Source organism: Tachysurus fulvidraco, chromosome 24, assembly GCF_022655615.1.
Source record: "Tachysurus fulvidraco isolate hzauxx_2018 chromosome 24, HZAU_PFXX_2.0, whole genome shotgun sequence".
NCBI lineage: Eukaryota > Metazoa > Chordata > Actinopteri > Siluriformes > Bagridae > Tachysurus > Tachysurus fulvidraco.
Genome location: NC_062541.1, coordinates 6,109,839 through 6,125,543, shown reverse-complemented (window position 1 = coordinate 6,125,543; position 15,705 = coordinate 6,109,839). Strand labels below are relative to the sequence as shown.

Here is a 15,705-nt window from a genome sequence, read left to right as displayed (position 1 = left end):
AAAGCGATCGGTGCTTCAGCGTTCTGCATGTCACACAGAACCAAGAGTTTTTACTTGACATTTCCAGCCGCTTGTTTCGCGACATGAATGCGGTCAAACCTCTGCACTGAACGTTTTGACTGTAGGGTCCGTTAATGTAACTATGAGGTTTAAGACTGAATTGGAAGTCGTAGTTTGAGATTTAAACACGTCGACATTCCGACAGGAACAACAACGACCCGTCAAAAAAGAAGCAGCATGTGTGTCACATGGAGGGCTGCGGGAAAGTCTACGGTAAGACGTCTCACCTGCGAGCTCACCTGCGCTGGCACACCGGAGAGAGGCCCTTCGTCTGCAACTGGATCTTCTGCGGAAAACGATTCACGAGGAGCGACGAGCTACAGCGGCACCGCAGGACACACACGGGTATAACACACACACGCGTGCGCACACACAAACACCACCACAATACCTTTCTATCACTCTGCTGATCAGTTGTACATGCTGATTAGTCAGAAGGTATTGATCGATATTTTAAATAAAGGTAAAATGGAAAATCAACTGTCTGTGACTATGAGACAAGATAGCAATTTGTGGCTAAAGGAGGGGTGGCATAGTCTCTCTCTTTCTCGCTCGCTCGCTCACTATCTCTCTCTCATTAATCACAAAGACATTAATCAATCACAGGCATCTGTATGAGGCTTTATGTGTCTCAAAGGAAGAGCATGTTAATAAAAAGAAAAGAAAGAAAGATGGAAAAGTATCATATGCATATTCGTACGTATCTCTGTATCAACCCTCACAATAAAAGCTACAAAGAAATCCCGCTGTTCTTTTCAGGTGAGAAGAGATTCGAGTGCCCGGAATGTTCCAAGAGATTCATGAGGAGCGACCACCTGTCGAAGCACATCAAAACCCACCAGGGCAAAAAAGGAGGCGCTGCACTGGCCATCCTCACCACCGAGGACATGGAGGACGAGGTAGAGGAGGCGCTGGGCTCGCCACGGATCGTCACCGTCGCATCCATCTCGCAGGATTCCAACCCGGCCACGCCTACGACGTCTAACAACCTGGACGAGGAGTACGAGTAGAGAAGCTCGTGGCTCCACTCAAAGCACCATGTTATATATATATCAGCTTTTAGTTTGTCTGTCTTTTATTTGTTTGTAATTTCTTTTTTTTTCCTGTTCTTTTGAGAATGGACAGCTCTCGGAGTGCATCGGCTTTTCAGATTTTTCATATGAAAATGTTAAAAACTAAAAAAAAAAAGTTATAATAGAAAAGAATCTAAAGATTATAAATTTACCATTTGGTTTTTAAGAGACGTAGAGCGATTATCAGAAAGGAGATGAGATTTGTCAGAGAGCGTTTTATTTACAGGAGCACGAAGAGGGATCTGTTGTTCCCAGTACACAAATCCACTATGAAGAGTCTTTTTTTCTTTAGGATTAATGAATTCTGTCTCTATGCACAAAATTTTACGTCTTTTCTCGAATTATGGATCGACTTATTCCGGAGAGCGAGGAGTTGGTGTAGATGTAGGTTTTAAACGGAACCCAGCCAGTGGTTTTCGAATGCAGTCTGAAGAGATTCGGGGCCGAACGGCTCGACACGTACATGCCGTTCGACGCCGAGTCGATCTTATTAAGCAGCATGGCATCAGCAGGCAGCCGTCCAGCAGCCGGTTACACTCTTAGACCTTAGAGCAACTCTCGAGTAAACCTACGAGAGAGAGGAAGGAGAGAGGAAGGAGAGCACCTGACAGTGATGTAAAGGGTCCTAAAAAGCACAAATTGAAAAGAAAAAAAAATCCACATAGATTTATATTTAAAAGAAAAGAGAGAAAGAAAGAGATGATACATTCCTATATGAATAGAGGGATGGTGTTAGGAGGCAGGAAAAAAAATAAATAAAACCACAAGAGGCAAATTTGGCTTCCTGATATTTGCTACGTTAAATGAAAGCAATACTATAAAGACAATCCTTGTGAAACCATGTTTACATTAAATAGGAGGCAGAACAGATTTTCGTTTAAGACGTGGAACAAAGGAAACCACAACAAACAGCCTAAAGGTCTTTTTTGCGTCTCAAAAGTCATATGAACTGTCCTACAATGCCTTAACACAGTGATGAGCGAGAGGTTCGCAGTGGGGGGGGAGGGGGGTTGGGGGGGAGGGGTTTCAAGCGGGTTTTTCCACGAAGGGACGGCGATTTCCTGTACTGTTGCACACAGCTGACCACACGCTTCTTTTATATGCTAGTAAACACTGTGGCCAGTAAGGAGACGTCATTTTTCCGAACTCCGTTCGATCTCCATCCGAGCGGCACCTTTTTGTTTGGTTTTTGTTTTTGTTTTTTTTTCCTCCCCTCCTCAACCAATTCCTCCTCTCATTAGATCAACATCACCTTCGTCGTCATCTTCATCACTGTCATATCCGTAGTGTCAGTGCCATTAAAGACATCCGCTTCCCGAATCATTGTAGATCTGCGGCCACCTGCTCGGCCAGTCAAGCTCTCGTAGCTCAGTTTGATGTTCTAAAATGTGTCTGGTGGCGTGTTTTGTTTTTTTTTTTGTTTTTTTTTTTAATTTGTGGAAAATTAATTAGTGATATAATTTTTTTTTACCATGTATTTTTTCCCTTTATGTCCCTTTACCTTTCTTTTTTTTTTCTTGTTCTATCTGTTACCAGAGACAGTCTAATATCTAATTTATTATTTATCCTTATTTCAATATTTGCCCGTTTTCCAGTCGCCGGTGTGTATCGTACGCTGTTGAGTCAGAGATTATGTGCAGCATGTTGTGTTTTTTTTTTGTTTGTTTGTTTGATTTTTCCCCTGATATAAACAATTTATTTCTACTCGTGGTCCTTTTTATAAAAATAACCATAGCTTTTTAATTTATACAAATTCTTCTCTCACACCATAACATATTTTAGAAAACAAAACAAGAAAAAAAACAAGATAAATTGTTGATACCAAACAATTTAGATGTTTTTGGTAATATTTTGAGTGATGACTAATTATTTTTTTTCTTTGATATTTTCTAGTGGCATCTCATTTGTAAATCTTTTTCTAAGATGTTTATTTGTGGTTCATGGCATTTAATATTCTTCTTTTTTTTTCTTTATTTCTTTTTGCCAGGTTAGCCTGAAAGGCTTCAGTCTATTGATATTTTTAAAAATAACTTTGTACAAATGTGTTATGTAAATGGGTAAAAAAAAAAAGACAGAAAAAAAGAGTAGGGAAAAAAAGAAAGATTTTTGCCTGCATAACACTTGAAATTAAAAGTTAATAAATCGGTCTTAATGATACAGTGTACGATTGTTACCGTGTTTGAAAAAAACCTAAAAACAAAAAAACACTTTATTTATTTGTGTGAATCTCTCTGTATTGTGCGTGTACTGATGATGATTAACACGAACTAGAGTTTCAACATGGTTCGATGTATAGAGGAGAAAAGAATACAAACACTTCTGAGGGCATTTGTTCTATATAACACTTACTGTTTTAGTTTAGTAGTATTTATCATTTTTAACCCCTTGTGGCTTGTCTCACATCTCAGAGCTTAGAGGTTTGATTCCCGCCTCCTGGTTCCTGTTTGGTTTGGTGCCCCGAAGGCCCCGGGTTAAGCTCCAGGTTCCCCGTGACCTTGTGTACGATGATCACTACAGCTTTTAAGCTTTTAAAAATTCACACAAGCAAAAAAAAAATATTTCATGAAGCAAAAAGAATCGAGCTGGTTTATGGCAATTATCTGAATGTGAATTGAGTAACTTATGTGTTAATAGATGCGATGGCCTGGTGTTTGAGGTGATGGACTACCAGTTAGAAGGTTCTGAGTTTGACTCCCAGATCCACTGCTGGGCCCCTGACCAAGGCCCTTAACCCTCATTTGCTGAGTAAAAAATTTAGGAGCTGCTTATTAAATTCAAGACAAGAGTAAAAAATTTAGGAGCTGCATTAAGTTCGCATTTTGGATCTGAAAAAAGTTAGCAGTCTCAGATTAGCAGAATTTAGAGCATTCTAGAGTTTGGGGTTTTTCCTTGTTTTTTGTTTTTTTTTGTTTTTATAGAACAGATCTCAGATTGGGACCAACGTTTCAAGCGAAGTCCAACGTTTCAACACAAAAGTTACTTCATGGATCAGTAAGGTTTTTTTTTCCTATAAGACACAACAAGGGACGGCGTCTGAAAATAATTTTTACATTATTTTTATCCTATATGGGAAAAAATCCTCATGCGCATAGAATCAAGAAATCTAGGAAATTTTGGCGAAATAAAAAAGTTACAAATAGCTGTTAATGAGGCAGAAAAGCTCATATTCAGAAAATATATATATAGATTTCTTTATATTAAAAAATATATAGATCGTAGTATTTTTACAGCTACTGTTTTATTTTTATACAGGACAGAAATGACGTTTTCCTTCATTCGATTTTCTTTTCTGAGATCCGCGTCTGCCCTTAGACGTCTTTTATAAGAGTAAACTCGGTTCACGCTGAGATTCTTATCAGGGTTTTAATCCCCTTAATAAATCGAATCTCTCACATGTTCCAAAAACACAAGACAGAACAAAGCTCAGGACTTCACCTTTAATCAGACTTCACTAGCATTTCGCTGCCCTGATGTTTTACACGTAAGCGGATCTGAGCTCGTGCTGGATCTGATAAAGCTGATTAAACCGCAGACTTTGACCTCGTGTTCTACAGAACAAACCTTCTCTGAGGCCTGTGTGTGTTTTCCTGTGGTCCAGCTTTCACACTTAAATGTGTCACACTTATTAACACTGAGGTGTGTGTTAGCGTAGTGGCGAAGGTGTTAGATTAATGCTCAGAAGGTTGGGAGCTTGTATCTCAGGTCCAGCGCTGGGCCCCTGAGCAAGGCCCCTGATCCTCACACTCATAACATTCACCTCAATGTATTTCTTTATCACATCCCACAAGCTTGAAATCAATGTTTTTTGACCCATTTCAGTGGGAGTCCGTGTCAGAAAATAAAGACATGTTTCTTCAGATTAAATCCCAGAGATATAATCCAGTTTCTTCCATTGTTTATATTCCATTATTTATGTTATATTCTATTAATATAAAACTTTAAACCTGGTAAAAATCCACAGCAGAGATGTTTTCCTTCCGATCGGATTCTAAAACACTGATAAGGAAATGGTTTGTTAGATCTGCACATATTTAGTGTGCTTTATTATTGTGGCTCTTAAATGAGAGCTTCTGTTTATTTTAGACAGTAAGACAGAAACCGTGATGACGTGAGATGACGTGAGATGACGTGTTCGGTTCTAGGAAACTAATCAGTGACACGGTGGCGTGATGCAGCACCGAATGAGGAAGAGCAAGAAATGTTCATTTCATCACCAGCTTTTTCGGGCGGGCGGGCGGGCAGGGGGGGCGGCCGGGGGGCGGGGGCGCGGCCAGGGGGGCGGGCGAGCGGGCGGGCGCGGGCAGGGGGGCGGGCAGGGGGGCCGGGCAGGGGGGCGCGGCCAGGGGGGCGGGCGGGCCGGCGGGCGGGGGGGAGTGGCGGCGGTCGGGCAGGGGGCGTGCCGGGGGGCGCGCGGCCAGGGGGCGGGCGAGCGAGCGGGCGGGCAGGGGGGGCGGGGGCAGGGGGAGGGCGCGGGCAGGGGGCGGGCAGGGGGGTGCCGGGCAGGGGCGGCGGGCTTATACTTCCCATTTTTTTCTTTCTTTCCTTCTTTCTTTTTTCTTTCTTTTTTTTCTTTCTTTCTTTCTTTACTTCATTTTTCTTCCTTTTTTCTTTCTCTTCCATTTTTCTTTCTATCTTTCTTTCTCTTTCATTTTTTCCTTTCATTTTTTCTTTCTTTCTTTCTTTCTTTCTTCCTTCCTTCCTTCCTCAAAGCCCTTCTTGTCCTAAACACTTTCCTATTTGGAGTAAAACAGCTTCATCAAAATAAACCGCTCAAAAAATGATTTTTTTTCCTCATGCAGTCAGAACTGTTGTCATCGCTGCTGTAATGGAAAATGAACAACACCTGACGCTGCAGCATTTAGTTTTAACAGTCGAACAGAGCAGGATTTTATGTCCTGAGTGAAAGAGAGAGAAGCTGTGCATCATGTCGACTCCTTCTGATACACTGCATGGTTTTCTTCTTTTTTTAATTTTGTTGAGTCACAGGGAATAATTATCACACACGGGGGATATGATGCGCAACTCTCTTCAAAAAAATAGATTTAGTGCAGATAGAGTGTGTGTGAGTGTGTGTGTGTGTGTGTGTGTGTGTGAGAGAGAGAGAGAGAGAGAGAGAGAGAGAGAGAGAGAATTTTTATCTCCCAGTTTGATTGTTCCATCATGTGAAAAAATCCATTTGGGTAAACAGGTCCCAGATATATGTGTGTGTGTGTCTTGTATCTGTAGTATCATAGTAGCAGACTGTATTGACACGTATTGTTATAGACACACACAGCTAAATTCTAACACTCTCATCCATGATCCATTAGATTTAATCTTCTGGGCTCTGAACTCGGCCACATGGCTCCATACAGTGAGAATCAAAACACAAACATAGAAAGAGTCTTAATAAAGGAAAATAAATGATCGGGGTGTGTGTGTGTGTGTGTGTGTTTCATTCAGTGAGGAATATTAACCAGTGAATCGTGTCATTCACATTTATTACATCAGGAGTAGATGGGACACTGGCTTAGTCTTCTCCCTCTCTCTCATTCTACTCTGATTCAATCTCTCATTCTATCTCATCTACTCAGATTCTCTCTTCTACTCCTCTTCTCTCTCTTCTACTCCGATTCACTCTCATTCAATCTTTTCTACTTATTCTCTCGTCTACTCCTCTGATTCTCTCTTCTACTCCGATTCTCTTCTTCTTTCTCTCTTCTACTGTACTCCAATTTTCTCTTCTACTCCTATTCTCTCTGTTCCACTCCTATTCTGTCTCTCTCTCCCCTTCTCACTCACTCACTCACTCACTCTCCTCTTCAGCACATTAAGAACTCTCCAAGCTCTGAAGGACTGAGTAAACTCATGGAGAAGGTAAGAGGAACAGCTGCTGAGGACTAGTTCATAACATGCTGCAGATCCAGAAAACACGATAAACTTCGAAAATGAAATCAGGTATTTATTTAGAAAACATCATACAGTACAAAATGATCGTACAGATTTTGTAGGACGTCGAGCAAAGGAAAAAGACGTGGGAGTACAGTACAGTTCCTGTTGAACGTGACTTACACCGAAAGCTTTCTTTTGTGATACAAACATAAAACTGAATGATTTCTGGAACCAAACGTAAACCTTTATAGTCCATCGTTTGTAACGGACTTTTTCAAGTTAAAAAGCAACATTTCCAGTGTTTAGTCTGAGATGCAAAGTGCTGAGAATAAAGAGCCAATACGCAATAAACCAAATCTGTTTTATATTAATACAACCGCTTCCTTCTGTAGATGAAGACTGCATGCGAGATTCAGTGTCTGGAAATGAATCTCAACTAAAATGCTTCATTTGTTTAAATCTTTAACAGATTCTGTTTAAATCCACGACGAATATAAAACCGTTGTGAATAGTGTTCGTCATTGGACAGGACATTTGTTCTGGTGGTTTCACAAACACAAGGAGGTTTTTTGTTGTTGTTTGTTTGTGAGTAAACAAGTTATATTAAAACACACCACAACTCTGACTGGCCTGATAATGATGCACATCTGTGAAATGCTGAATATAAAATCTAGAAATATTTATGCAATTAAAAAAAAAAAAATATTGGTTTACAACTTTTTAAAAATCCCGAAAGCGATTTTTAAAAAAAAATTCAGATACGATTTATACTTTGGGTTTTTGTTACTAATACAGACGTTTGATTTATTGTGCGTGCCTACTGTATTACTCCGGAGTCAAACATGGATAAAAATACACCAGAACAGTAAGAAGGTGGTTTCGGTTTTGCTCCTCGGTGTAACACGACTAGTGAAAATTCCCCGTATGTGATGGTTTCACATTCTCGACAGATGTGGAGGGTAGAGATAAGGCTGAAATATGCTGCAGTGTTCCGTTAACCCCTTGAAGTCACAACAGGTTCTGTTACAGTAGGTTCCTGCACACACCGGTCTGATTTCAGTCACGATCCTTCTGCAGACTACAAAAACAAATAGGAAGAAGAAGAACATGAAGGTAAAGAAGAACATGAAGATGAAGAAGAACACAAAGAAGAACATGAAGGTAAAGAAGAACATGAAGATGAAGAAGAACACAAAGAAGAACATGAAGGTAAAGAAGAACAAGAAGACAAAGAACATGAAGATGAAGAACACAAAGAAGATAAAGAAGAACATGAAGACAAAGAAGAATATGAAGACAAAGAAGAACATGAAGACGAAGAAGAAGAATACGAAGAGGAATACAAATGGAGAATATAAAGACGAATACGATGAAGAAGAATAGAAAGAAGACGAAGAAGCGGGCGTTATTTGTTTGTCACATAAACATCAGAGCGCAGTGAAAGATTTTTCTTTACATATTCCAAATTGGGGTCAAAGTAGACAGTCACCTATCAGTGACAGCAGCAGCCCTGGATGAAAAAGTTAAAGGTCTTGCTCAAGGGCCCAACAGTAGCAGCTTGCTAGTGCTGGGCCTTGAACCTCCAACCTTCAGCTCAACAACCCAGAGAGTTTATTTAATCCCAATAACAATAACTACAAATATAGCTGCAAGCAGCGATTCCGGGGTCAAGCCGATCCGGTGCGCTCAGAATATGTCACTGATGAACCATACCAAGTTTCTTAGCAATATGGCATTGCATTCGTAAAATACTGGACTTAACGTGAAAATCTCATGGCCACTAGGTGGCGCTGTCACAAAACGTTGTGTGTGTGTGTGTCACTGTGGTGGTTCTGATTCTGATATTAGCACCCAATACATATTGTGTGCCAATCTGCCCCCAATTTGTTTTGGATTGGTGTTTAGAGGGTTTGAGCTAGACACACCAAAGTTGCTATAGTAACTTATAAGACTGGCCTCTACATGCGTGCCAAATCTCATAACTTTCCTACATACGGTTCTATGGGCAGAGGAATAATAATAAGAACACAAACGATAACAATATTTGTCTACGCCCCTTCGGGGCTTGACCCCTAATAATCCACCTTATTAAATGTTGACATGCAAGAAAACTGAGTAAATAGTGATAGAATTAGAATTATACTAGTTTGTACATCCAGTATAAGTTACCACACCTGGATATTTACATGTACATCGTTATGCAGACACACTTATACATTTATACATTATATCTTATTTTATACTGGAACTGGGACTGGGGCTCGCAGCCTTCTGATCGCTTGTCCAGCTCCTTGACCACTAATAATAGTACCACGTCACCCTATAGACCATCTCTTTTTATACTGACCTACATCCTGGAAAACGTCCCTCGTTCACATTATATTTAGTAATGTATTTGGAATTGGATCAAGACAGAAGGAAGAAAGAAGGAATACATGTTGAAAGAGTGTAAGAGTGAACCTACCTCTCTAGATATTCCTTCACGTTATTGTAGCCATAATATTTGGCTAAGTGAGTCAGAGCTCCGGTGGCACAGCGTCCGTCCCGTTTACGACACAGGCTGCAGTTACAGATCCCACGACACAGAGGACACTCCCACGTCTACGCACAAAAATCGACAAGCAGAGATTAAATCGATCTCGATCACAGAGAACCTTTCAGCAGCTCGATCCTGTTCTAAAGCCGTCTTGTAATAATTCCTGCTTTCACTTATAATTGAATCCTCAAGCAATAGCATTTAGATATTTCTACAATGGAAAAAAATAAGGCTATAAATGTAAAATAATGAAATGTGATTTAAAAAAAAAAATTAACCCATTTTTTTTTGTCTCTATGCTTTTTTCCAAATAATAATATTAAAAAAAAAAAAAAAAAAATCTAGCTGTCTTGTGGCTGGATTTTTTTCCATTTCAGGCTTTATGGCTCTGGGAACAATTCTGACAACGACGTGAAACACGTGTACATTAATACGCCGGTTCTAACGCATTAGCATTTCTATAGTAACAACCTACATGGGGATTTGTTTAGCAGGAGTTTCAAAATTAATAGATTTTCTAGAATTCATGGAAGAATTTCCAAAAACAGTTTTATTTTTTCCACTCTTACCGGATCTAACAGAGCCGTACGGACGTCTTCTCCGTAGCGGTTCCTCAAGCAGGGCCCACAGAATTGCCCTTTAACCCCCTGACAGTAGAGGTTCCTGCACTCGGTCTTGGTGTCCAGAGTCTTCTGTCTGCACTGGTGACACGTGCTGCCCTACAACACATAATAATATACAAATAAAAACGTACACGTCTCAAATCGGAACACGGCTTTAAGAAATACATGTTACACAGGAGTCTGTCAGAACAAAGGATTTAACGTCTCCCGTAAGGCGTTAGTTAGAAAGACAGAAACTATTCCCCGGATCTGCATACACCACCTAACAGATGCTTAGCACCGTCAACGGGCTGGTGTAAGGAAAAGCAAAGATGTCTGTTTCGCCTGAAGAGTAGGACAATCGTCTCTCTCAAGACTCCATCTGACAGACAGCAGAGGCGTAATGAGGATTTAACCATTTTCTAGGAACACGCTGTATCCAAGTTTAACGATATAAAGGGTCGAACGACGTGTAAAATAGATTCGTAGCAAGTTCTCCTTTCTGATTGGTTGATCAAATAAATAAATAGAATGTTTATTTATTTATTTATTTATTTTAATAACATCAGTTCTGTCAGTAATTTCAGCTACAATGCTACTATCGTATTCCTGTCGTCGTGACATTTGATACGGCGTCATACGATAAAATCCTACGTGTCGGAACCACCTACTTACGTTTTCTTTATCGAGAATTTTGTCTTTAGCGCGGTCGGCCACGTTGTCCAGCTCCTCCTCTGTGATGTCGTCTGGCATTCGTACAGAAATGCGTTTCCTATATTTTCTTTTTGGTGTGTCCCTGTCCACACGCAGCTCTTCGTCAATCTGTGTCGGAAACAAAAAAATCAACAGCTCAAACCCTGACGTGATCGACATCAGCCTTGGATTCTAAATATTGCACATGGATAACAAGTGTAACGGGAGCTCATCTCAGTGGTTTTTACCTCCATCAATTTCTTCAGGTCGAATTCGACACTCTTTCTTGGTTTCGCAGCGACAATCGGTTCCTGCTCGAGCCCAAAGTGCTCCGGGGGTCTGGCTTTGCGGCTCGGGTTCCGTCGCTCGCTCTGAACTTCGGACACACGCTTTTTCGGACTCTGCTGCTTTTTCTTCTTCTGATGTCCAAACGAAAACAAATAATTCAAATATTAATTGTCTATTAAGTGAGCTGCATTTTCTGCTGAGTGGTTTTTAATTTGCGATTTAACACAACATGATGCTTACACAATAATACAGTTAATCTTTGTTAACAGTAGGGCCTCTACTTTTTTTTTTTAAATATGAACATAATATTGATATTGATGAATGCTTGTGTTTTAACACAACACCTGAACCTTCTGGACGTTTCTGGATTTCAAACCCGAATCTGCCGTCAGTCTGTCAGCATATTATCAACATAGTAAAGATGGGCTAAAGTTTTAAAGGCAATTCGTGCAACAATGAAATAAAATTCATTTAAATAGATATTTCAAAGTATGTGTTCGATACAGAGAACTAGCTTGTCAAAAAAACACAAACTGACCATTTAATAAAGAGTTAATAGGAAGCATAAATGTCAAAAGAGCACTTACCACAGGTGTGGTCTTTTGGGAGAGTTCAGGTAACGAGGTCAGGTCTGCAAATAACTTTGCAAGCTGTGAGCGTGTGCGCGCACACACACACACACACACACACACACACACACACACACACACACAATCATTGATAGTTTCTTTCAGAGTTTCTTAGTGACGCTAATCTGAATCAGAATTGAAAGAAAACATTTACCATTGCTTTATTCTCCTGAATATTTTTAGCTCTTTGACTCAGTATTTGTACGTCTGAATCGGCCAGTTTGACGTCCTCTTCCTCCTCTTCCTCCGAATCATTATTAGGCGCTCTGGATCTTCTCTCGACTTTTCGGCTTTTCTGAGCCACAGGTGGATCTGCACCACCTGCTCTCCTCTTTCTGTTTCTCTCCACAGGTGAAATTCTGTTCAGGTAAACTCTAGGTTTCTTTGGGACTGTGCTTTCTTGAGTGGAGCAGCTTCTTCTGGCTGGAAACCTGAACGCGACACACAATCCCGAGCTCTGCCTTTTTTGCGGGGCAGAATCGTCATCGTTATCTGAATAAAAACCAATGTCATCGCTGTCTTCCTCTTCCTCAAAGTCCTGATGGTGGAAGAAGAAGAGAGTAATTACTGGAAACCTCACGCACACTCATTCGCAGAGATCTTTAGCAGTCAATATAAATCTAAGTAACGAGAGCGATACAGTGGCACTTTAGCCGTCCTCTCTACAACTCTCTCGTCTCTGTGCGCTCTGCTTAAACAGATCAACTTCAACCTTCATGCTAATACAGCCATCAGATTCATAGAGCGCTAACTAGCCAAGCCTCGGTCATGACTCTGGACAGCTGTGCGTTGCTGCTGCAATGCATTCTGGGACTTTGAGTCTAACATTTGCACCAACAGCTGCACCACTTCTAAGCTTTATATAATGGTGAACGTCTCTGAAAAAATGAACGTGATCAGAAGCTCTGACTTTCTTTTAGCAGATAAAAGTAAAAATGTATCACTTATATTTGAAATTGTTTTTTTCCCCCCGCAAATGTCATTGTAAGTGTGCTAACAATGTCTTACTTGAACACAAGCATCACCTTATGAATACTTCCATTAAGAAAAAATAAATGAATAAATAAAAAGGAAGTATATAGACCATTACCAAGGGGCTCATCCAGCTGTTATGTAGAGAGCTCTCTTCTTTATCAAATCCTTCAAACTCCTCTTCACTGTCCGTGTCCATGAAGACCTGCTCCAGCTCATTGGTAATGAATTTAGATCTAAAGCAAAGACCCTAGAATAAAACAAGAGACACTGTTAAAGAGAACAATGAAAATGTGTGATTTGTAGCCTTCAAATGTGAACCAGTCGTGATTTTTAAACAACCAAAATATCTGACGATTCTCACCGGCTTCCACGCGCTCTGGGAGCTGAGGCTGTCTCGGCTCTCCTCAGAGAACTGGCCTGAAGAAGCAGCTCCAAAACCAAGAAACTCCTCCTCATCACTCGGGCCATCAAATATCTTCACCAAGTCTTCCTAAAAGTCATCAAATAGTTACACAGATTTGAAACTGCTCACAAACGCACACAAAATACTCGAGTATATTTCATGCTATTCCACTACATCTGTATCAGAGAATAACTTTACTGGGAATAGAAAAGACAAAATAATGGACATCTACAGGAACTTCATCGGCCTGAAAACACATTACAGTAGACATGTTTCGTGTTAAACTTTCAGACAAGCGTGTCTTTAAATTAAACTCTATACATCTTTACAAATTATGAGATGTAAGATGCTTCAGACTGAAGAATTTCTGTTCATACAGAGACATAAAAACCTTCAGAAAATCAACCAACCAAATCTTTTACTGCTTTTATGACTTTCTCTCATGCCGGTCACATCCGAACCCCGATAGGGATTTTTATTACAAATAAAACATTAAAGATTTCTTAACAAAAGCTTGCAATCTGCTTTTTATAACGTTATCGTTCTAATTCATTCGTCTTTTGGAAATCGCTTTAAGATTAAAAAACTGAATTATTTTGTTTGTTTACTTTTGACGTGAAGCAAAATTACAGGACTTTAATAGCAACGTAACATTACATGTGATTTTACAAGGACATGTGGTCAATCCCAAAACTGCCAATTACGAAATATTGCATTTACAGTGTTTGTTTTGTAATAAAATTGCATCTTTTTTTTAGGTGGTTTATAAGTACATCACTGTTAAAACACAATTTAAAACATAAATAAAACCAAAGTAGATCTGACGACTATTCGGTCATCCAAGACTCTGCTTTCTTGATCGAATTTTTTTTAAATAATAAAAATGAATTATCCGACATTCTCGTCCACAAATTAACTCACAAGACGTGTAAATTTTATAACATTGTATCTTTTTATGTTCCCTTAAATGATTGTTCGATCCTATTATTAAAGCAAGTCTGTTTTATTAGATCAAGTAAGTACAAATAAAATAAAAGGAAAATAGTCAATTTAATATTAATGAAAATATGGATTCTGCAAAATACTAGACATAATGTGTGCAAAATAAATAAATAAAAATATATGTATTTATATTGTTTATATTTTTTATTTACTTATTGCACTTTGCATATAATTTGTGAAATATATATTCATGAAAATAATACATAATAAATACAATAACATTACATGTGATGTCACATATTATATTTGTATTTACTGTATTTATGTATTCTTTTCATGAATATATATTCATATATAAATATATAATATAATATATGAATAAACATTCATGAAAATAATAAATAAATACAGTAAGCATCAAATCCTGTACATAAGCAAAGAAATGGCAAATAAACAAAAAATGACATTAAATGAAGTGCCATAAGTGCCACAGGTGATAAAGTTGGATTTATTTACATTTATTTTTACTGAATTAATTAAGAAAAAGTAAATAAAAATAAAGCTAAACGGTTAATTTCGTAATAAACAGCAGTACTCCAGACAACTTACTAAAATCCAATCCAAAAGTTAGACATACATTATGAGGTATTTCTTACCGTCATCCTTGTGCACATTTTGTATCAGTAAAACACTAAAGTTTAATAAAATGATAAAGTTTGTGTTCAGCTCCAGCTGATACAAAACTCCAGCACACAAAGAGTTTAAAAAAACAATAAAGGCGAACAAACTCGGGGATGAAGTGTAGGGGTGAGAGAACAATGATCCACTTACACACGTTTATTTCAAAAGAGTCTTTTTTTTAATTTATTACTCCAAATATTAGATGAAATACAAACATGATTAAATAGCAGAGATATTTCTACCCGTTTATTTCAGACGAAAATATAATTTGAGATATCTCACGGAGTCTCCACCCCTTTGCCTGAGGTGTCTTTTGAATGGTACATTCCACGGCGTAGCACTTTGTAGTTTCGCGGGAAAACACCCAAACCGGAAGTTCTTTGTATAAGCTATAAGAAAATGCATAGTCTGTGTATATTTCTGTGTACACATACACATATATATAAATATATATATATAATTATTCTGATCGGTTTATTACTTGATTTAAAAAGTAAACGGCACATTATAGTACGAAAGACGAAAATCTTGAGAATTAGGCCTAATATCATAAATATGTAAATATATAAATATGTAAATATATTAATATGTAAATATGTATTTTTCCAAATATGTACACGTGTAACACAACATTCAGATTAGACTTGAGTTAGCTAATCTGATACAGAGTGTTAGCACTTGTAAATATTTTAAAAAATACATATTTAAATATTTAAATATTTATATATTTATAATATTAGGCCTAATTCTCTCTCTCTCTCTCTCTCTCTCTCTATATATATATATATATATATATATATATATATATATATATATATATATATATATATATACAGAAATATAGACAGACTATATATTAATCTAAATATGTAAATATATAAATATGTAATTATGTATTTTTTCATATATGTATTTTTTCTAATATGTATATTTTCTAATATGTACACGTGTA

The 15,705-nt window shown here is 38.4% G+C and overlaps 2 protein-coding genes across 4 annotated transcripts in view; one reads left to right on the top strand and one right to left on the bottom strand.

The window, feature by feature from the left end:
- The window catches only part of sp4 (sp4 transcription factor), a 10,927-nt gene extending 7,632 nt beyond the window's left edge, over positions 1-3,295 (top strand). For all 3 annotated transcript variants that reach the window (XM_027175883.2, XM_027175884.2, XM_027175881.2), the window contains exons 5-6: positions 206-405; positions 820-3,295. In XM_027175883.2, the coding sequence (XP_027031684.1) occupies positions 206-405; positions 820-1,070 (451 nt within the window). In that variant the 3' untranslated portion in view covers positions 1,071-3,295. The remainder of the gene's footprint in view (positions 1-205; positions 406-819) is intronic.
- A 3,766-nt stretch (positions 3,296-7,061) lies between these two features.
- On the bottom strand, positions 7,062-14,882 carry cdca7b (cell division cycle associated 7b). Its single transcript, XM_027176024.2, has 10 exons — positions 14,729-14,882; positions 13,089-13,217; positions 12,843-12,974; positions 11,907-12,290; positions 11,711-11,773; positions 11,084-11,254; positions 10,818-10,964; positions 10,110-10,259; positions 9,469-9,605; positions 7,062-8,082 (listed from the first exon to the last, which is right to left on the bottom strand). Exons 1-10 carry the CDS (start codon positions 14,744-14,746, stop codon positions 8,061-8,063), a joined length of 1,353 nt encoding a protein of 450 aa, XP_027031825.1. The 5' UTR covers positions 14,747-14,882; the 3' UTR covers positions 7,062-8,060.
- Positions 14,883-15,705: the final 823 nt, after the last annotated feature.

Coding starts and splice junctions, on each gene's coding strand:
- cdca7b (XM_027176024.2), bottom strand. Junction 11,774..11,906: donor TTCAGGAGAATAAAGCAATG/GTAAATGTTTTC, acceptor ACACGCTCACAG/CTTGCAAAGTTATTTGCAGA. Junction 10,965..11,083: donor ACCTGAAGAAATTGATGGAG/GTAAAAACCACT, acceptor TTTCCGACACAG/ATTGACGAAGAGCTGCGTGT.